The 22,898-nt window shown below is 39.5% G+C and overlaps 1 protein-coding gene across 3 annotated transcripts in view; it reads left to right on the plus strand.

The window, feature by feature from the left end:
- Positions 1–22,898, plus strand: part of RGS6 (regulator of G protein signaling 6) — a 574,726-nt gene that overhangs the window by 21,156 nt on the left and 530,672 nt on the right. For all 3 annotated transcript variants that reach the window (XM_060294993.2, XM_030831580.3, XM_060294994.2), the window contains exon 2: positions 11,314–11,417. In XM_060294993.2, the coding sequence (XP_060150976.1) occupies positions 11,334–11,417 (84 nt within the window). In that variant the 5' untranslated portion in view covers positions 11,314–11,333. The remainder of the gene's footprint in view (positions 1–11,313; positions 11,418–22,898) is intronic.

Consider the following 22,898-nt stretch of genomic DNA (forward strand, 5'->3'; position numbering starts at 1 on the left):
TGTCTGATTTATATTTATGTCTCCAGCACAAAGCATGGGATTCTCAGTGTTTGCTCCAAGATTAAACGTTGAGTCCCGCGGCACCTAGTGGTGGGTGGTAGTATTACAGGAATTGCTCCATGGGGAGGGATGCTGAGTCTGGGAGGGGATGCTCTAGCTTAGCAGTTTGGTGATTCTTTGAGAAGTTCGGCATGAACATCGTCATGATTAGAGGAGAAGAGCTAGCGTATAAGGAGTGATGATGGAAGAGAGGTGGCATGGAACATTCTGGTGAGTCTCTGAAGAAAAGTTAGAAAATTGAAATTCTGAGGTTCTAGGACAGAGCTGGAATACTAAGGATGTATAGCTAACGTCCCCTGGGGCTGTGGCTTGACCTGGTTCCAACAGCTAGTTAGTTGCAGATCAGGTGGGGGATCCAGGCGTCTCAGTTCAGAGGGTTTTCAACTATGCTGGGACTGCGGTTTGTGACAGATAAGGAAACAAATGCACAGAGACGTGAAGCAACTTGCCCCAGACCACACAGCTAGTGAGTGGAGCCTGGATTGAGACATAAGAGACATAGATCTGTCTGATGAGAGAGGCCAGCTTGTCGCCACTAGCTGTCATGTCTCGGAGATCGTGAAATGCGTGGTTGTAACACATTTGCAGTTTTCCTCTTCTGTTAGTTGAAAGCGACTAGAGAAAAAGATTATTACTAATGTGTTTTCTTTCTATTGAAATGTAGTTGTGTGTTTTCAGAAAAACATTCACAAATATTAAAAGTCCCTATATTATTTACTGTATGTATATACATGTATATCTAAGTAACCGAAAGAAGGTTTTGTTTTTCTCTACCACTAAATTAAAAATACTCCTGCTTCATTTTTATTGTACATTTAAAAATAAATATTTATACTATGTTGTAGTGAATGAAAATCTAGTTCTTTAATTTTAGGAACCCAACTCTATAGTCAATGATTTAATTAGAACATCCTTACCTGTGTAGGTTTCACATCTAGTACTCTCTAACATCTGTTGACATGTAGACTAGAAAGTGGTTGCATCACTATTTTAGAAATGCTTCTTTCTAGACACAGAAAAGTTAAATGACTTGTCTGAATTTCAAAATGAGTTGATAGAGGAACCAAAAATAGAAGCTTTTCTACTACATATTAGACTCACTAAAGTTCCAAACATAGAGGCTATGTACATTCACTGAGCAGTCTAAAGTCCAGAGCCTGGGACACCAGCCTGTTTTAACACACAGGAATGTTGCTCTTGGGGGTGGAGGGGGGGCCAGGGAAAGGCGAAAGGAGGGCTGACACGATTGTTTCACGATTGTTTCATTTCCAAACTTGCTATCATTGCACAGTTTTCTGGGTGGAAGATAATATGCTCATTAAAGTGAAAGTGTTCGTTTTAAAATAAAGCAATAGAAACACAAGATGACTCTGTTACACAGATAAATGAGATACATAAATGGACTCAGTTTTTTTTTTCATGCTGTGTCATATTCTGTGTTCAGGCAAAAGAGTAGGTAAATAAGTAGTTGTTTAAAAATGAAACAGTGTGTTGTTCATTTAACTTGAAAAGCTACTGACTAGAATAATAATGAGTGTTTTCATGTAGTACAATATTCATAGAAATACTGATATTACAGTGGGTAGAGATAATAGAATGATGCTCTTTATTTCTACTTGTAATCTAACTTTTAAAATAAAATGCACCCTGATTCATAAATGATGAAGAAAACAAGCAACATTATTCAAATGGGATACTTGGGGCAATTAAATTCTTAGCTTAAATTATAAATTCCTGTTTCTTCCCCATCTTCCGCTGAAATCTGTTTTTACAGGATGACCTTTGGTACCAACTTATTTTATAATAAAATGTTTCCTGAGTTTTTATTTTAAATTGAAATGGCCTTTTCTGTCAAGTATGGTATTTATAGAGGTTTCTTTGATGAAAAGCCTCTGAATTTTGTGCAAATAACCCAGGCAGGCTCTTAGATTAGTGATAACATTTGTATAGGACTTTAATGGCTTTATATAATACTTTACACTCGATTTATTTGACCCTTACCTGTGAGTACTCAGTGGAATTCACATTTTACTGATGAGAGCAATGTAGGGGAAGGTGACTTGGCATGGTTCTGGGCACATAGCAGGCATTCAACATGTTCACTTTAAAAGGATGGTAACAAAGGGAACCCAACAGGTTATTTAACTTGTTCGAGGTCACCCAGCAAATAGTGCATCATACCAAGAACTGAACTTGCTTCTTTAACTCAAAAATTCCATATGCTGTCATTGTCTCACTGCTGTCTTTTCAGGCTGTTTAAAAAAAAGGTCAAATTAGAAAAATTCATTCTTATTAATTGAGATGAAATTCACATAACTTAAAATTAATTTTAAAGCATACATTTCAGTGGCATTTAGTACATTCACAATGTTCTGCAGACATCACCTCTATCTAGTTCAAAAATGTTTTCATAATCCCTAAAGGAGACCCCATATCCATTAAGCAGCCATTCCATTCCTTCCTCCCCACCCCCAGCTGCTGTTAACTACGAATCTGCTCTCTGTCTCTATAGATTTCTCTATTCTAGATATTTCATGTAAATGGAATTGTACAATATAGGACTGTCTTAGTCCACTCAGGCTGCTATAATAGAATACCATAGACTGAGCAGCTTATAAACAACAGAAATTTATTTGTCACCATTCTAGAGACTGGGAAGTCCAAGGTCAAGGCTTAAGCAGATTTGGTGTGTGGTGAGAACTCACCTCCTCGTTCATAGATGGCTTTCTTCTCACTGTGTCCTCACATGGTAGAAGGGAGCTCTCTGGGATCTCTTGTATAAGGACACAAATCCCAGTCATGAGGGCTCTGCCCTCATGATCTAATCAAATCCCAAAGGCTCTACCTCCTAATACCATCAGATTTGGGGTTAGGACTTCAACATATAAATTTTAAGGGGACATAAATATTCAGTCCTTAGCAGTGACCTTTTACGTCTGGTTTCTTTTACTTAGTATAATGTTTTCAAGGTTGATCTATGTTGTAGTGTGTATCAGTACTTTGTTTGTTTGTTTTTTAAAAATCTTTATTGGAGTATAATTGCTTTACAATGGTGTGTTACTTTCTGCTTTATAACAAAGTGAATCAGTTACACACATATATATGTCCCCGTATCTCTTTCCTGTTGCATCTCCCTCCCTCCCACCCTCCCTATCCCACCCCTCTAGGTGGTCACAAAGCACCGAGCTGATCTCCCTGTGCTCTGTGGCTGTTTTCCACTAGCTATCTATTTTACGTTTGGTAGTGTATATATGTCCATGCCACTCTCTCACTTTGTCCCAGGTTACCCTTCCCCCTCCCCGTATGCTCAAGTCCATTCTCTAGTAGGTCTATGTCTTTATTCCCGTCTTGCCACTAGGTTCTTTTTTTTTTTTCTTTTTTGCGGTACGCGGGCCTCTCACTGTGTGGCCTCTCCCGTTGCGGAGCACAGGCTCCGGACGCGCAGGCTCAGCGGCCATGGCTCACGGGCCCAGCTGCTCTGTGGCCTGTGGGATCTTCCCGGACCGGGGCACAAACCCATGTCCCCTGCATTGGCAGGCGGACTATCAACCACTGCGCCACCAGCGAAGCCTAGGTCTGTGTCTTTATTCCCGCCTTATCCCTAGGTTCTTCATGACATTTTTTTTTCTTAGATTCCATATATATGTGTTAGCATACGGTATTTGTTTTTCTCTCTCTGACTTACTTCACTCTGTATGACAGACTCTAGGTCCATCCACCTCACTACAAATAACTCAATTTCATTTCTTTTTATGGCTGAGTAATATTCCATTGTATATATGTGCCACATCTTCTTTATCCATTCATCTGTTGATGGACACTTAGGTTGCTCCCATGTCCTGGCTATTGTAAATAGAGCTGCAATGAACATTTTGGTACGTGACTCTTTTTGAATTATGGTTTTCTCAGGGCATATGTCCAGTAGTGGGATTGCTGGCTTGTATGGTAGTTCTATTTGTAGTTTTTTAAGGAACCTCCATACTATTCTCCATAGTGGCTGTAGCAATTTACATTCCCACCAACAGTGCAAGAGGGATCCCTTTTCTCCACACCCTCTCCAGCAATTGTTTGTAGAGTTTTTAATCATGGCCATTCTGACCGGTGTGAGGTGATATCTCATTGTAGTTTTGATTTGCATTTCTCTAATGATTAGTGATGTTGATCATCCTTTCATGTGTTTGTTGGCCATCTGTATATCTTCTTTGGAGAAATGTCTGTTTAGGTCTTCTGCCCATTTTTGGATTGGGTTGTTTGTTTTTCTCATATTGAGCTGCATGAGCTGCTTGTAAATTTTGGAGATTAATCCTTTGTCAGTTGCTTCATTTGCAAATATTTTCTCCAATTCTGAGGGTTGTCTTTTCACCTTATTTATGGTTTCCTTTGCTGTGCAAAACCTTTTAAGTTTCATTAGGTCCCATTTGTTTATTTTTGTTTTTATTTCCCTTTCCCTAGAAGGTGGATCAAAAAGGATCTTGCTGTGATTTATGTCATAGAGTGTTCTGCCTATGTTTTCCTCTAAGAGTTTGATAGTGTCTGGCCTTACATTTAGGTCTTTAATCCATTTTGAGTTTATTTTTGTGTATGGTGTTAGGGAGTGTTCTAATTTCATTCTTTTACATGTAGCTGTCCAGTTTTCCCAGCACCAGTTATTGAAGAGGCTATCTTTTTTCCACTGTATATTCTTGCCTCCTTTATCAAAGATAAGGTGACCATATGTGTGTGTGTTTATCTCCAGGCTTTCTATCTGTTCCATTGATCTATCTTTCTGTTTTTGTGCCAGTACCATACTGTCTTTATTACTGTCGCTTTGTAATATAGTCTGAAGTCAGGGAGCCTGATTCCTCCAGCTCTGTTTTTCGTTCTCAAGATTGCTTTGGCTATTCGGGGTCTTTTGTGTTTCCATACAAATTGTGAAATTTTTTGTTCTAGTTCTGTGAAAAATGCCAGTGGTAGTTTGATAGGGATTGCATTGAATCTATAGATTGCTTTGGGTAATAGAGTCATTTTGCATTGAATCTATAGATTGCTTTGGGTAATAGAGTCATTTTCACAATGTTGATTCTTCCAATCCAATCTATTTGTATCATTTTTAATTTTTTTCATCAGTGTCTTACAATTTTCTGCATACAGTTCTTTTGTCTACTTCCGTAGGTTTATTCCTTGATATTTTATTCTTTTTGTTGCAATGGTTAAGTGGAAGTGTTTTCTTAATTTCACTTTCAGATTTTTCATCATTAGTATATAGGAATGCAAGAGATTTCTGTGCATTAATTTTGTATCCTGCTACTTTACCAAATTTATTTATTAGCTCTAGTAGTTTTCTGGTAGCAACTTTAGGATTCTCTATGTATAGTATCATGTCATTTGCAAATGGTGACAGCTTTACTTTTTCTTTTCCGATTTGGATTCCTTTTATTTGTTTTTCTTCTCTGATTGCTGTGGCTAAAACTTCTAAAACTATGTTGAATAATAGTGGTGAGAGTGGACAACCTTGTCTTGTTCCTGATCTTAGTGGAACTGCTTTCAGTTTTTCACCATTGAGGACAATGTTGGCTGTGGGGTTGTCATATATGGCCTTTATTATGTTGAGGAAAGTTCCCTCTATGCCTACTTTCTGGAGGGTTTTTATCATAAATGGGTGTTAAATTTTGTCAAAAGCTTTCTCTGCATCTATTGAGATAATCATATGGTTTTTCTCCTTCACTTTGTTAATATGGTGTATCACATTGATTGATTTGCATATATTGAAGAATCCTTGCATTTCTGGGATAAACCCCACTTGATCATGATATATGATCCTTTCAATGTGCTGTTGGATTCTGTTTGCTAGTATTTTGTTGAGGATTTTTGCATCTATGTTCATCACTGATATTGGCCTGTAGTTTTCCTCTTTGTGACATCTTTGTCTGGTTTTGGTATCAGGGTGATGGTGGCCTCGTACAATGAGTTTGGGAGTGTCCCTCCCTCTGCTATATTCTAGAAGAGTTTGAGAAGGATAGGTGTTAGCTGTTCTGTAAATGTTTGATAGAATTTGCCTGTGAAGCCATCTGGTCCTGGGCTTTTGTTTGTTGGAATATTTTTAATCACTGTTTCAATTTCATTGCTTGTGATTGGTCTGTTCATATTTTCTATTTCTTCCTTGTTCAGTCTCTGAAGGTTGTGCATTTCTAAGAATTTGTCCATTTCTTCCCGGTTGTCCATTTTATTGGCATATAGTTGCTTATAGTAGTCTCTCATGATCCTTTGTATTTCTGCAATGTCAGTTGTTACTTCTCCTTTTTCATTTCTAATTCTATTGATTTGAGTCTTCTCCCTTTTTTTCTTGATGAGTCTGGCTAGTGGTTTATCTATTTTGTTTATCTCTCAAAGAACCAGCTTTTAGTTTTATTGATCTTTGCTATAGTTTCCTTAATTTCTTTTTCATTTATTTCTGTTCTGATTTTTATGATTTCTTTCCTTCTGCTAACTTTGGGGTTTTGTTGTTCTTCTTTCTCTAATTGCTTTAGGTGTAAGGTTAGGTTATTTATTTGAGATGTATCTTGTTTCTTAAGGTGGGATTGTATTGCTATAAACTTCCCTCTTAGAACTGCTTTTGCTGCATCCCATAGGTTTTGGATCATCATGTTTTCATTATCATTTGTTTCTAGGTATTTTTGGATTTCTTCTTTGATTTCTTCAGTGATCTCTTGGTTATTAAGTAGTGTATTGTTTAGCTTCCATGTGTTTGTATTTTTTACAGATTTTTTCCTGTAATTGATATCTAGTCTCATATGTTGTGGTCGGAAAAGATACTTGATACGATTTCAATTTTCTTAAATTTACGGAGGCTTGATTTGTGACCCAAGATACGATCTATCCTGGAGAATGTTCCATGAGCACTTGAGAAGAATGTGTATTCTGTTGTTTTTGGATGGAATGTCCTAGAAATATCAATTAAGTCCATCTTGTTTAATGTATCATTTAAAGCTTGTGTTTCCTTATTTATTTTCGTTTTGGATGATCTGTCCATTGGTGAAAGTGGGGTGTTAAAGTCCCCTACTATGATTGTGTTACTGTCGATTTCCCCTTTTATGGCTGTTAGTGCTTGCCTTATGTATTGAGGTGCTCCTGTGTTGGGTTCATAAATATTTACAATTGTTATATCTTCCTCTTGCATTGATCCCTTGATCATTATGCAGTGCCCTTGTCTCTTGTAATTGTCTTTGTTTTAAAATCTATTTTGTCTGATATGAGAATTGCTACTCCAGCTTTCTTTTGATTTCCATTTGCATGGAATATCTTTTTCCATCCCCTCACTTTCAGTCTGTATGTGTCCCTAGGTCTGAGGTGGGTCTCTTGTAGACAGCATATATATGGGTCTTGTTTTTGTATCCATTTAGCCAGTCTGTGTCTTTTGGTTGCGGCATTTAATCCATTTACATTTAAGGTAATTATCGATATGTATGTTCCTATTACCATTTTCTTAATTGTTTTGGGTTTATTATTGTAGGTCTTTTCCTTCTTTTGTGTTTCCTCCCTAGAGAAGTTCCTTTACTGTTTGTTGTAAAGCTGGTTTGGTGGTGCTGAATTCTCTTAGGTTTTGTTTGTCTGTAAAGGTTTTAATTTCTCTGTCAAATCTGAATGAGATCCTTGCTGGGTAGAGTCATCTGTGTAATAGGTTTTTCTCCTTCAATACTTTAAATATGTCCTGCCACTCCCTTCTGGCTTGCAGAATTTCTGCTGAAAGATCAGCTGTTAACCTTATGGGGATTCCCTTGTGTGTTATTTGTTGTTTTTCCCTTGCTGCTTTTAATATTTGTTCTTTGTATTTAATTTTTGATAGTTTGATTAATATGTGTCTTGGCGTGTTTCTCCTTGGATTTATCCTGTTTTGGACTCTCTGTGCTTCCTGGACTTGAATAACTATTTCCTTTCCCATATTGGGGCAGTTTTTAACTATAATCTCTTCAAATGTTTTGTCAGTCCCTTTCTTTTTCTCTTCTTCTTCTGGGACCCCTATAATTCGAATGTTGGTGTGTTTAATGTTGTCCCAGAGGTCTCTGAGACTGTCCTCAATTCTTTTCGTTCTTTTTTCTTTATTCTGCTCTGCAGTAATGATTTCCACTATTTTATCTTCCAGGTCACTTATCCGTTCTTATGCCTCAGTTATTCTGCTATTGATCCCTTCTAGAGAATTTTTAATTTCATTTATTGTGTTGTGCATCATTGTTGGCTCCTTAGTTCTTCTAGGTCATTGTTAAGCGTTTTTTTGTATTTTCTCCATTCTATTTCAGAGTTTGGACATCTTTATTATCATTATTCTGAATTCTTTTTCAGGTAGACTGCCTATTTCCTCTTCGTTTGTTAGATCTGGTGGGTTTTTACCTTGCTCCTTCATCTGCTGTGTGTTTCTCTGTATTCTTATTTTGCTTAACTTACTGTGTTTGGGGTCTGCTTTTCACAGGCTGCAGGTTCGTAGTTCCCATTGTTTTTGCTATCTGTACCCAGTGGCTAAGGTTGGTTCAGTGGGTTGTGTAGGCTTTTGGTGGAGGAGTGCCTGTGCTCTGGTGGATAAGGCTGGATCTTGTCTTTCTGGTGGGCAGGTGCACGTGTGGTGGTGTGTTTTGGGGTGTCTGTAGGCTTATTATGGGTTTAGGCAGCCTCTGTGCTAATGGATGGTGTTGTATTCCTGTCTTGCTAGTTGTTTGGCATAGGGTGTCCAGCACTGTAGGTTGCTGGTCGTTGAGTTGAGCTGGGTCTTGGTGGTGAGATGGAGATCTCTGGGAGATGTTCACCGTTTGATATTATGTGGAGCTGGGAGGTCTCTTGTGGACCAGTGTCCTGAACTTGGCTCTCCCACCTCAGAGGCACAGTCCTGACAACCGGCTGGAGCACCAAGATCCTGTCAGCCACACAGCTCAGAATAAAAGGGAGAAAAAAAGGAAAGAAAGAAAGAAGGTAAAATAAAATAAAATAAAGTTACTAAGATAAAAAATAATTATTAAAATTTTTTTTTAAAATGTAATAAAAATAAAGAAAGAACAGAGGAAGCAAACCAAAAAACAAATCCACCAATGATAACAAGTGCTAAAAACTATACTTAAAAAAAAAAAATAAATAAAATGGACAGACAGAACCCTAGGACAAATGGTGAAAGCAAAGGTATACAGACAAAATCACATACAAAAGCATACACATACACACTCACAAAAAGAGAAAAAGGGAGAAATATATATCTATATCATTGCTCCCAATAGTCCACCGCCTCAGTTTGGGATGATTTGTTGTCTATTCAGGTATCCCACAGGTTCAGGGTACATCAAGTTGATTGTGGAGATTTAATCCGCTGCTCCTGAGGCTGCTGGGAGAGGTTTCCCTTTGTCTTCTTTGTTCGCACAGCTCCCAGGGGCTCAGCTTTGGATTTGGCCCCGCCTCTGCGTGTAGGTCGCTGGAGGGCGTCTGTTTTTCCGCTCAGGCAGGACGGGGTTAAAGGAGCCGCTGACTCGGGGGCTCTGGCTCAGTCAGGCCGCGGGGGAGGGAGGGGCACGGAGTGCGGGGCGGGCCTGTGGCGGCAGAGGCCGGCGTGATGTTGCGCCGGCGTGATGTTGCACCAGCCTGAGGCGTGCCGTGCGTTTTCCCGGGGAAGTTGTCCCTGGATCCCGGGATCCTGGCAGTGGCGGGCTGCACAGGCTCCCTGGAAGGGGGATGTGGAGAGTGACCTGTGCTTGCACACAGGTTTCTTGGTGGCGGCAGCAGCGGCCTTATCGTCTCAAGCCCGGCTCTGGGGTCTGCGCTTTTAGCCTTGGCTCGCGCCCGTCTCTGGAGCTCCTTTAAGCGGAGCTCTTAATTCCCTCTCCTCGTGCACCAGGAAACAAAGAGGGAAGAAAAAGTCTCTTGCCTCTTCGGCGGCTCCAGACTTTTTTCCCCGACTCCCTCCTGTCTAGCTGTGGCGCACTAGTCCTTTCAGGCTGTGTTCACGCTGCCAACCCCAGTCCTCTCCCTGGGATCCGACCGAAGCCGGAGCCTCAGCTCCCAGCCCCGCCCGCCCTGGCGGGTGAGCAGACAAGCCTCTCGAGCTGGTGAGTGCCGGTCGGCACCGATCCTCTGTACGGGAATCTCTGCGCTTTGCCCTCCTCACCCGTTGCTGTGCTCTCCTCCGCAGCTCCGAAGCTGCCCCCCCCCCCCCCCCCCCCCGCCACCCGCAGTCTCCGCCCGCGAGGGGACTTCCTAGTGTGTGGAAATCTTTCCTCCTTCACAGCTCCCGCCCACTGGAGCAGGTCCCGTCCGTATTCTTGTCTCTGTTTTTCCTTTTTTCTTTTGCCCTACCCAGGTATGTGGGGAGTTTCTTGCCTTTTGGGAGGTCTGAGGTCTTCTGCCAGCGTTCAGTAGGTGTTCTGTAGGAGTTGTTCCACATGTAGATGTGTTTCTGGTGTATTTGTGGGAGGAAGGTGATCTCCACATCTTACTCTTCCGCCATCTTGAAGCTCCCCCCCAGTACTTTGTTACCTTGGATGGCTGAATTACATTCCATGGTAGAGAGAGACCATATTTTTTTTAGCCATTCATCAGTTGATGGACATTGAGTTATTTCCATTTTTCGGTGAATAGTGCTGCTCTGACAGACATTAGTGTTCAAATATTGGTTTGAATACCTGTTTTTAGTTATTAAGAGTAGAATTGCAGGGTTATATGGTAAATTCGATTCTGTGGTAAATTCTAACTTTTTGAGGAGCCAGCAAACTGTTTTCCATGGTGACTGAACCATTTTATATTCCTACCAACAATGTACAAGGGTTCTGATTTCCCAACATCCTTGTCAATGCTTATTTGAGTTAAAAAAATTATTATAACCATCCTAGTGGGTATAAAGTGGTATCTCCTTGTGGTTTTGATTTGCAATTCCTTGATAAAATATTCATATTTTAATGCATGGAATTAATCATAAAATGAGCTTTTATAAGACAAAATCAACATGAAAATGAGTGGCTTCGTCTGTCTCCAGGAGATTATTTAAGATTGGTGTATGATCTCCCCTAGAGTGAATGATTCTGGGCTGAAAATAAAACACACGTTGCTTTGAAATTAGAAGAACGTATGTGGATAATAAGACTACAGTTATCCCCAACCTAAAAAAATACTGCTTAAAGTAATGAGGAAAAAAAGAAATTACATCACGTTTTGTTTCCATGTCACCTGACAAAAGATACTTAGTTGCATGGCGTTTCTTTATGTAATTCTTTCCTGTCTTAATGGTCTATTTATTTATTTTCACAGTGTGAGTGAAGACACCCAGGATGGCTCAGGGATCCGGGGATCAAAGAACAGTGGGGACTGCAGACCCAGAGGAGAGTTCTCCAAATATGATAGTCTACCGCAAAGTAAGGCATCTGGTTAAACGCGGGGGGTGCTGCCGTGTACGTGTCTGTGTTCTGTGTAGGGTTGACTGACGGTTGATGGCTCCACAAATGTTTTCTGCCTAAACGGCCTTGACTGTTGAATGAATAATTTTCTTCTCATATCCTCTGATTCCCGAATTTTAAAATTCAAGGAAGTTAGATCTTGTCATCCTTGGTATTGAACACTTGAAAAACACTCTATGGCTTAGGTTTCTTTAAACCAAAGATTGCCTGAACAATGCAGATAGACACATGTTGTCCTTTTGCGTAAAGGCCTAATTGTAACATTAATTAATTGAATGTGTTCAAACCCGTAGTACAGATAAGATCTGGTCTAGATACTGTGGGAGGGACACAGAGGTGTGTATGTATTAGACAGTTTGCAGCTGGTAGGAGACATAAGGTGTACACAGATAACTGTTATAGCGTCCAAGTGTTAATTTCCAAAACAGAAGTGCAAGTAGAGTTACATAATCTCAGAGGAGGGGGCGATTACTTCCAGCCTCTGAGCTCTGGGATGGGCTGTGGAGGAGAGGCCTTTGAACTCACTTTTAAAGGATCTGTAGGATTCCTTCCCTTCTGTGGAAAATAGAAGTGAAGAGCAACATTCATGGCAGTGAGATGCATTCAGCAAAGGCAAAGAGCTAGAGGAAGTGAAGGGCAACCAGAACCAGTTAGCTTGGGCCGAGGATGAATTACAAGTAAATGGAGTAAATGGAGGAGAGATTTGGGGAAGAGAGTCTGGGATGGAGCCAGATTTTAGAATGTTGAATCATAGGCAATTTAATCATCAAAAACGTTAGTGCCAGGAGTTGTAAGATCAACATTTCTTTGGGATTATGAGCCTTGCGCCAGTGTGCCAAGTGGACTGTTATCGAGGGTGGGTTGGAGGCTTTGGTGGGGCGCTTCCGTATCTGTGAGAAAGGTAAGGAGGACCCTAATCTAGCAGGGAAAATGCCCCTCAGAAAGGAGCAGGACTGAGCAGAGAGATTAAAGAGTCTGAATTAGCAATGACTTGGAAACGGAATGAATATGAAATTAGAAGGTGAATAAAGAGTCAGAGATAACTGGGTTTTTGACCTTGGGTGATAGAAAGGCATTGGTGCTATTAATTCAAATAGGAATATTGGGAAGCATATGTTTTAAAGGAAGGAAATATGGTACATAAGTTTTATTTGTGCATTGCTGAATTTGAGGAAACAGTTGCTGCTTCTCATACACCTTTTTGATGTCTACATGTTTGTAAAAATGTAGCCTAACTGTATCATATATTAATAAGGAAAATGAGTTCATCTCATTCATTTCGCTAAATATTTGAGTTGTCTGCTGAGTTCTGTGTATTCTGCAAGAGTCTGTGTTCTGTCTATGTTAATCATATGTGCAATGTTGAACTAGATATTCCTGGATGAACAATATGGTGAATTTTTCTTTTTTCCTTGTAAAAACAGAGCTCTCAAACTAATCTTGCTTTTAGTACCAAATTCCTTAATCCTTTGCTTTGAAAAAGAATGCTTAGATAACCCATCCCTAAGAGAGATGTTTATTAAGTTGTAGTAAAGAAAAAAAAGATTAGTGGGGCTAACCAAGTTGTGAGGCATATAGAATAATATAGACACGTTTATTCGTTACCTTCTTAACCCACCTCAAACTAGGAGGCCCTCTGCCAAGCACATAGGAACATGGGGTTTGGGGTCAGATCTGGGTTAAAATTGCAACTCCGCCACTTCCTAGTGGTGTGACCTGGAGTCGGTTATTTAACTTCTGTGAGTCTCTGTTTCTTCATCCAGAAAAGGGGGAAAAGGTGGGAGGAAGGATAGTACCTCCAGGAGTTACTGTGAAGATTCATTTGGATAAAGTAATTAAAGCATCTTACATCCTGCTTAGTATAGAAGTGGTCCATGATTAATGCTTCTTTTTTTTTTTTTATCTTTCGGTCTTGTAGCGATAGTAACACTTGGAGAGGAAATAAATTATAAAATATATAAATGTTGGTGCTGTTAATAAGGTGATTAAAGTGCATTTATACAGTGAGTTGCTTTTTATGACACAGGAAAACAAGGCAGATATTTTTATTTTATTCAGGAGATTGCAAATTAATGGATTATTAAAGGTTAATAAGAAATGTAAAGGTCATGTAATACAAACATCTTCCCACAAGAATGTTTGGTATTATGTTGAAAGGGAAAACTTCCTACAGGTTTGTGGGAACTTGATTTTTACTTTTTAGGTGGTATCAGGGGGCTCTTCATTTTTAGAGTTTAATTTAGCTACAAAGTTGTAAAATGCTGTAATTGTTTAGAGAGATGACTATTAGTTATTTGGTTTCTATATTGGAAATCTGTCTTGCTTCCTCATGATAAATCTGTGGGGGGTATGTATGTGTTCATGTTATTTGCTATGTTAGTTAATTGGTATAAAAGGGACATTGGATCTGTGCCATCTATTAGAAAGAAAGCAGGCACACTTATTGCCCCGTATGGGTCCAGGACCGGAATCATTTAAACCTAGTTAGTTTGACTAACTTAGGCCCTGGTTGTGTTTGAAACATGGGATATTCACCTAGTTTTCTGCTGTAGACTGACCACTGCCTATGACCAAGACTTACCTACTGCAGGACACTATCCTCAAGGTATAGGTAAAGATTGAATCTTGAAACCAAGGTTGATTCAAAATGTTTTCTATGGAAGTCCTCTTGTATAATGATTTATTCAAGGTCATAGCTATAAAATCAAACCTTTTCTCAGAGTTCTACAGCAAAAATTTACATTAAAAATGTGGAAATAGTGCTTTCATTTTAATTTTCTTTCTCTTGCTTGTTATTTCTTTCTCTTGTCAGATGTTTTCAGTGTGAAATTTTTGCCTGGACTATGTTGTGTTGATTCAGATGCTGACATTTAAAAAGCTAAATCTAGAGAAATGAAACTTTTGAGTAAACCTCCGACTAATAAGTGTCCATAATGTTGTTGTGACTTTTAAATGCCATTTAGGATGGTAACCTTCTGACATATGAGTAATGATGGGTGGGTTTCTTAAGCCTATACTTTTCAGAATACTCTTTATTTTCTTTTCATGTGTTCTGTGTCATTAACTATGAGAAGTTATCCTTTCCCAAGGCATGATTTATTTATTGACTTGAGCAGACTTTCTAATTTAGTTTTTTTTATCCTTCATATTCACATTTAGGATTGGAGGTGTGCATGAAAAATGTATTGATCACATTAAAAGTCTACTTAAAAGAAAGCCTTAATTATTCATTGTCGTCTAGACCTGTTAACCTTTTTTTCTTTTTCTTTTTTTTTTTTTTAATCCTGGATCCAAAAGATCCTGGGGTCATTGAATTGCCCAATGTAGTGATGATATTTGAACCTGGCTATACATCAGATCATTTAGGGGTACTTTATAAAAATGCTGGTCCTCAAAGAACCCCCAAGTTGTTTGTGTTTAATATGTCTGAGCTGGGTCCTAGGAATCTGAGTTTTAAGTGTTCTCAAGAGAATCTGATGCCCAGCTAAGTTTGAAACACATTTATTTAGTGTCTTTTAAAATATCCAGGTGGAGTATGCAGTGTAAAGTCATGGGGAAGTTGGTGTCTTGAATTGGGTTTTTGATTTTGTAATTATTTGCAGATCTTTCAAGATGTAGAAAAACCAGGCTCTTAAAGAGTTAGAATTGAGGAATTTTAGTAGCTTCATCTTAGAGATTTTCTAGTCAATACCCTCATCTTATAGATGGGAAAATTAAAGTACGGGGAAGATGCATAACTTGCTGAAAGTTACTTGGCAATTTCCCAGTGAACCGCTGATTGCGTCCAGGTAACTCGACAGCCCAATTGGTGTCCTCTCTCCTGTTATGTTATCAATCACAAACTAACATTACTACTACATTGTTGGGGCTGAAAGCCATTGGTTAAATTAAATAAATGAAAATACCACGTGGCAGGTCTTTGGTTTTCGAGGTTATTCTCAGAGGTGTGACTTGGGTTACCTTTGAACATTTGTAATGCTCAAGTTTCATTCTTCTTGCTAGTGCTCTTGTTTCCTGGGTGAAGATGTTCTGAAATGTTTACTTTCTTTTATAGCTAGGAATTCTTTTGAGTAAGAGTAGGTTGCTTTCTGATTTTATCTGGTTCTCTGAGAGGTGTTGGTAATGTCTCCTGACAAATTTCCACCTGGACTGGCAATGTTATTTGGTAGAACTCTGGGAAATTGAATGGTAGGTGGACAGAGAAAATTGTAGCTTACCGTGACCCGGGCTAGGGTCAGGAGGTGGTACGATGTGATGGAAGATGCCAAACAGGGAGCCAAGAGCCCTGGATCGCTTACTGCTTTGGTTCTCTCGATGGGGAACTTCATCTTCCTGGCTCTGTTTCTTATTTTGCCTTCCTCCTTCCCAACTAAGGAACACTTCTTACAAAAAATATGTATGTATTTAGTGTCTACATAAAATAGAAAGAAGCATGATACAATTAACCCTGTTTACTCACAGGGTAAACAATAAACAAACTCAATAAATAAAATACTGTTTTGGCTTCATTTCCTCTTATGTAAAGTGATGGGGATTGGACTAAATAATGTGCACAGAACTTCTCTGCAGTGATTTTGAGAAAGCTAGCAGCAGGACATTGTTTTGGAATTCATTGACGGCAGTTGTAGAGGCCAGTGCAGTTGAGAGTCAGGGAACCTGCAGACCCTGGTGACCAAGGCGCAATGAGGATTAGAAACTCTTTAATTAGCAAATATGTATCAAGTGTCATTTGTGTGCCAGACACTGTTAGATGCTAGGAAGGCAAGATGGATACTATTCCCTGAAAGAACCCATTGGCCAGTGGGGCAGAGATGGGATAACTAGGCAATTGCAATGCACATAGAGGTACATTGAGGGGTCTGGGAGGAGATAGAAGGGTTGGGGGGTCCATATCAGGAGAGAGGATGATGATGTCATAGAAGACATCCAGAGGGTTTGGCCTGCCTTAATTCTTGAAAGACAAATAAGAATTAACCTTGCAGAGAATGGGAGAAAAACTGTGGAGGCAGAAGGACTAGCACATGCAAAGGGACAGAGTTGTAATGTATACTGAGTTCTGGAAACTTCCAGTGGCTGTTTTCCTGGAGCTCGGTTTCTGTGATGAAGGTTGAGAAATAAAGCTGGTTAGGTAGATTAGGGCCAGATCATAAAAGATCTTATACATCAGGCAAGGAGTTTGGATGCTGTGCAGGTATCTTCTCTTTCTGTCTCTGTGCCCACACTCCCCTGCTCTATATGCTGCGCACTGTACCATGTGGACTGCATCTACAGGGCTCCCGTGACCTCTGGCTTTCAATTGAATTTGGTCCATGGGAGCCTGAGGAGAGGTGGGGGGGGAGGAAGAAGAGCAAGGTCAGGGTATTTCTTCCCCTGGCCCCCTCTTGGCAAGGTCTCGCACTGGCTGTGTCCCTTGACTGAAGGTCATTGCTCCTCTCTAGGCAGGCTGCTCTCCTCCTCTGGGTCCAGATACCCTTTTCTTCGACTCATCCTTTTGGGCCTTGGGGTGGTGGTTCCAGTTTGTATTAGTAATCTATTGCAGTATAACACATCACCCCCCAACTCAATGGCTTAAACACGACATTTATTGCCACAGTTTCTGTGGGTCCATAATCCAAGTGCAGATTAGTTGGGTCCTCTGGCTCAGGATCTCTCACAAGCTACAGTCAAGATGTTGGCTGGAATTGCAGGTTCATCTGAAAGTTCAACTGGGGAAAGGCCCACATCCAGGCTCACTCATGTGGTTCTTGGTGGGATTCAATTCCTTGAGGGTTATTGAATGATCGCCTCGGTTCCTCACTGTCTGTTGTCTGTTACTCTCAGTTCCTTTCCATATGTGTCTCTCTATAGGGTAGGTCACAACATAGAAGCCTGTTTTATCAGAGTAAGCAAGGAAGAGGTGGAGGGTGGGGGGGTTGGCAATGGGAGTCATACTATTTTATAACCTAATCTTGGCTGTAACACTCCATCCCTATCATTAGGGGCAAGTCTCCAGGTCTAGCCCTCAGTCAAGGTGAGGGGTTTATACAAGGGCACAAATACCCAGAGGTGGAGATCATTATGGGCCACTTCAGAAGCCATTTACCATAGGGTTCTACTTCCACAAGTCAGAGGTTCCTGAATGTTCCCTCATGGTTCCCCTATGCCCTGCTACTTCTTTATACTTGATCCTTTCTGAAATAAACCTTCCTTGAATTGTCCTATATTTTATTTGCCATCTGTTTGCCAATAAGCCTCTGACTCATACAGGTCTAATCCCCGAAGCAAAGAGAATCCACTGAGATCCCGTTTCTCTTCGCAATGAAATTCTCCACAAAAGGATTTAAATCAGGGAAGTTATATGTTCAGTGTTCAGGATGGGATTGCGGAGGGAGGCTGTAAGAGAAATGGTAGGATTAGTAAGCAGAAGAATCGTTTGGTGACTTTACAGGAATTCACGGGAGGAAAAAATGATGTCCAACTCAGTGGCAGTGATAATGTAGATGAAGAGAAGTGCTTGAGAGCTGTTTAGGAGGTAGAATCTACAGGATTTGGTGACTGATACGATGCAGGGCAGATCTGATGGTAACGAGAGGGAATGAGAGGGTTCCTCTAACTAGGTTATACCTGGGAGTTGCCTGAAGTTCTCTGGGGCAACAAAATTTTGAACCAAATAACAATGGAACTGGATTGCCTTCCCCTCTTCTTGTATAGATAAATCAAGAGGGTCATGGAAAGAGGCTGTAACTGGACCAGGATATCTGGCTACTTATTGTCACTGCCCCGCTAGTTCACTTTTGGCCCTGCACAAGTTGTTTCTATGTTTTATGAAGTCCAGTTTTGTCATTTGTGCAATGAAGTGTTAACTAGGCTGAGTGATCTCAAAAGCACTTTGAATTCTAACATCCCAGGGCTTTAATGATCCGTAATAAAGAAATCCACATTTTATTATGCTTATTCTTTCATAGCCTCCTTTGCTTTCTTTTTAATTTTCTTTAAAAAGTTAACCCAAGTAAAATTTTAAAACACAGGGATGTCAGTATGTTTAAAACAAATACTTTCTGGTCTTGGCTGTCTTTCATTTTCTTGTCTTTTTTTTTTAACATTAAATAAAATTCCCAAGGACAAACTACAGAGAGTGTTCTGGGTAACTAATTTAATCGTTCAATCTGCTTTTTAAGATTCCTTTCATTAAATATTTTGAAGGTTCTTAATTGCCTTAGGAAAAAACTGTTCTGTTTTCCACTTCCCCTAGGATTAAACTTGTGAGGGGAAATGCTTCCCATCCCATTATCTTGGTTGGCAGGAGACAGGAGTGCAGGCAAGTTCCAGACCAGTGCTATCAGTGTCCACAGATGAAAGGGATGGTATTTTTAGTGTGGAGAATAGCTCAGTGTGGTTTAATATGATGTGTTTGCCTGAATATAACTTTCTAGTTTGAAAGCCTTTGGTGTATTTAAGGCTTCATTTCAGTTTTTCAATTTTTTCCCCTCATTTCATTTCAAAGAGTCTAAGATTTTACACTTTGGCAGACAGTTTATTACTCTAGCTATTGATACTCCTGTATCCTTGTACTATGGAGAACCTGAGTGGCCACTGAGGGGATTCCCCATTCTCAGGATTTTTGAACAAGAAAAACTAAAAGTTAATAAATGTCTGTGAAAGGAAAATAAATGTGTTAAATCATTGGGGGGGTAGGAGGGTTATTTTTAAAAAATCTGTTAGTTTGCAAATACAAATCAAAATTGAAAAAAGGCGATGAGGGAATGGAAAAAATATACAAAGATATAAATACAGATATAGACATACACCCGTTCCAAAAGAATATCCATACTCCTTGGTGAATAATATCCAAAGATGGAAATAAATCAAATGTCTCTTGAAAGGGAATTAATTAATTAATTATTCATATTTGGGATGATCCCACAGTTAGGTTACTGAACTTCTGTTCTGGTAGACCTAATAATTGCTTTGAAAGGGAGATGGTTACTGACATCCGGGGATATGGTCAGATTGACTGTTCTTTATTTTTAAAACCCTATAAGACTTTATCCATTTTCTTTTACTTGCTAAATATAATGGTTATGTAGATGTATTAAAAATTATTGTTTCCATTATTCTTAATTATTTTCTGCACCTCTGTTCTTACATCTGGAGTCATTTTTCTTTTGTCTGAAGAACTACCTTTAGTATCTTCTGTAGTGCAGGTCTGCTGGACATAAATTCTCTCAGTTTCTCTTTTTCTAAAAATGTCTTTATTTCATCTTCATTTTTTGGAGGGTGCTTTTCCTACATATGGAATTCTAGATTGTCAGTTATTTTCTTTCCACACTTTAATGATAACTTTCTTTGTCTCTTGGCTTCTGTGGTTTTTGTTGTGAAGTTACCTGTCAGTTTTGTTACTTTGTTGAATGTCATCTCTTTTTTTAATCTTTGACTGCTTTTAGGATTTCTTTCACTTTGGTTTTAGCAATTTTACTATGAGCTGTTATTTTCTTTTTACTTATTGTTCTTAAAGTTAATAGCAGTTCTTTTTATTTGATTGGTGTTTGGAAAATTCTCAGCCATCATCTTCTCAAGTATTGTTTATGTCTAGTTTTCTCTTTTTACTCTTCTTGGGATTTAGTTCATATAGTATGACTTTTTCTCTGTGTTTCATGTTCTTTGTGCTCTTTTCTGTATTTTTTATTCCTCAGTGTTTCAATATGGATGTTTTCTACTGACCTAACCTCCAGTTTACAAATTTTTTCCTTAACTGTATCTAATCTGTGGTTAAATCCATCCAATTGAATTTATAACATTAGTTATTACTATTTAAGTTCTAAAATTTCCATTGAATTCCTTTTGATAGTTTCCAGTTTCCTGCTAAAATTCTCTATTTTGTCATTTAATTCCTTAAACATATTAATCATAGTTATTAAGTTAGTACCGGATACTTCAAAATCGATATCACTTGCTTGATTGTTTATATTGTCTTCAATTTTTTTTCTAGTTATTTTTTTCTTAAGTTCTGCACATTGTTTATACAACTAACATTGAGAGATAATTTTTAAGGCTCAGGGGGAATGTTATCTTACTCTAGAGGGTACTTAGTTCTAACTGTTTCTTTTTTCTATCAGTTAGGCAAGGGACAGACTACCTTAATCTAATCAGATACAGAGAGTATATGTAGCAGGATTTTAGTTCTTGTTAGGGCTAGTATATTTCTAGATCACCTTTACTCTTGGGTGCAAGCTCTTCTGGTCCCAACAAAACCCCTGGATGTTTGCTCAGTTTCCTCATCCTTGGTGACTCTGACCTTCAGTTGTTGTCCCTTGAGCTCCATGAGACTTCTGAAAGCACAGATCATCTTCTCTGTCATGCCTTTTGCTTAAGAAATTGGCAGTGTCCTGAGAGGAAAAAGAAACTCCAGTTGCCAGGCTCATCTTCTTAGCTCTCTTCTTTTTCAGATCTTGGTCTAAAGTTCTTACTGCCTTTGTAGCGCTCCAATGCCTTCAGACAAATTTAACAAAACATTTTTCAGTCTCTCTGGTTACTCTCAGCAGGAGGGTTTTCCTGAAACATTTACCTAGCCAGTGCCAGAAGTAGAACCTTAGAACATTGGCTTTGAAGGAAGATAGATCTGTCCCTGATAGCCTCAGTTTGCTCTTAAAATGTTTTAGAAAAGACATTTCCTGAGTGGTTTATTGGTTTAGGGTGGCAGTGGTAGAGATGAAGAACATGAGAGACTTTCAGTATATTTAGAAAGTAGAATTGACTTGGAGGGTGAGAGAGAAGGATTTGGGGCTGATGACTAGGATTTGGGCCTGGGTAGTTGGGTGACTGGTGGCACCAGTCACTGGGGTAGGTAGGAGGAGGAAGATGACTCTAAAGTGTAATATCACCACAGTACCCAAATGACATTTATTCACCCCAAACTAGTTCTACAGAACTCTAGAAAGGGGGACTATGTCAGGCAAATAACTCTAATAGGAAATGGGCCTGAAAAGAAGCTTTATCTAAAGGAAATCTTACCTGGCTCTAAAGAGCTTTTTGGTCTAGAAAACAGGATGTAGTTTATACCTGTCAGTATGACACTTCTGAACATTTTTGTATTTGTTTCCTAGGGCTGCGATTACAAATTGCCACAAACTGTGCGGCTTAAAATAATAGAAATTTATTCTGTCACAGTTCAGGAGGCTAGACGTATGAAATCAAGGTGTCAGCAGGGCTGTGCTCCCTCTGAATGCTCTAAGGAAGAATCCTTCCTTGCCTCTTCCTAGCTTCTTGTGGCTGCCAGTAATCCTTGGTGTTCCTTGGATTATGGCTGCATAAATCCAATTTTACTTCCACCTTCAGATGGCCTTCTGCTTCTGTGTCTTCACATGGCCTTCTTATAAGGTCATTGGATTTAGGACCCATCCTAATCCAGTCCAATTCAGATCTGATATTCACTTAACTAATTATATCTGCAAAGGTCCCATTTCCAAATAAGGTCACATACACAGGTGTCAGGGGTCAGGATCTCAACATGTCTTTTGGGGGGACACAATTCAACCTGTAATAGTTTCTAATTTTTCTCTGCCTGAAGCTTAGCGCTCCTTGCAAAAAACAAATCAACAAATAGTATATATTTTAATAAATTTATTTATTTTATTTATTTATTGTTTTTGGCTGCGTTGGGTCTTCGTTGCTGTGTGCCGGTTTTTCTCTGGTTGCGGCGAGTGGGGGCTACTCTTCGTTGTGGTGCGCGGGCCTCTCATTGCGGTGACTTCTCTTGTTGTGGAACACCGGCTCTAGGTGCACAGGCTTCAGTAGTTGTGGCTCACAGGCTCTAGAGTACAGGCTCAGTAGTTGTGGCACACGGGCTTAGTTGCTCCGTGGCATGTAGGATCTTCCCGGACCAGGGCTTGAACCCGTGTCCCCTGCGCTGGCAGACGGATTCTTAACCACCACACCACCAGGAAAGCCCCAACAAGTAGTATATTTATTGAACATCTGCTTCTGGTAAGGCACTGTAATTTATCCCCCCCCCCCACTTTTGTGTGGGGGAATAAAAAGTAGGGTACCACATGGTCCCTGTCCTAGACAATTTTAGATTGTCCTAGACAATCTCCCCAACTGGGGAGACCAGGGGTGGTGCAAGACTAAGGAAGAAAATAAGCATTTATTAGCTACCCAGTGTATACCAGACGCTGTCCTGGGTGCCTAACATACACTGAATCATTTAATCATTAGAATAGCATGTTAGGTAGGTGGTGGTCACCCTATAATTCAGATAAGGAAACTGAGTTTCAGAAGGGTTAAACAACTGGTATGGGTATTTGAATCTGGGCTTGCTTTATTTTAAAGCATGTGGTTTTTAAAAATAAGTTGAATTACATAAAAAAAGAAAAAAAAAGGAAATTTCAAGGCTGTTTATAATTAATTACAGGAGAGCTGGTGTGCACAGGATAGGCATCCAGAGGAAAAGAAATTTGAAGA

Source organism: Globicephala melas, chromosome 2 (genome assembly GCF_963455315.2).
Source record: "Globicephala melas chromosome 2, mGloMel1.2, whole genome shotgun sequence".
Lineage (NCBI taxonomy): Eukaryota > Metazoa > Chordata > Mammalia > Artiodactyla > Delphinidae > Globicephala > Globicephala melas.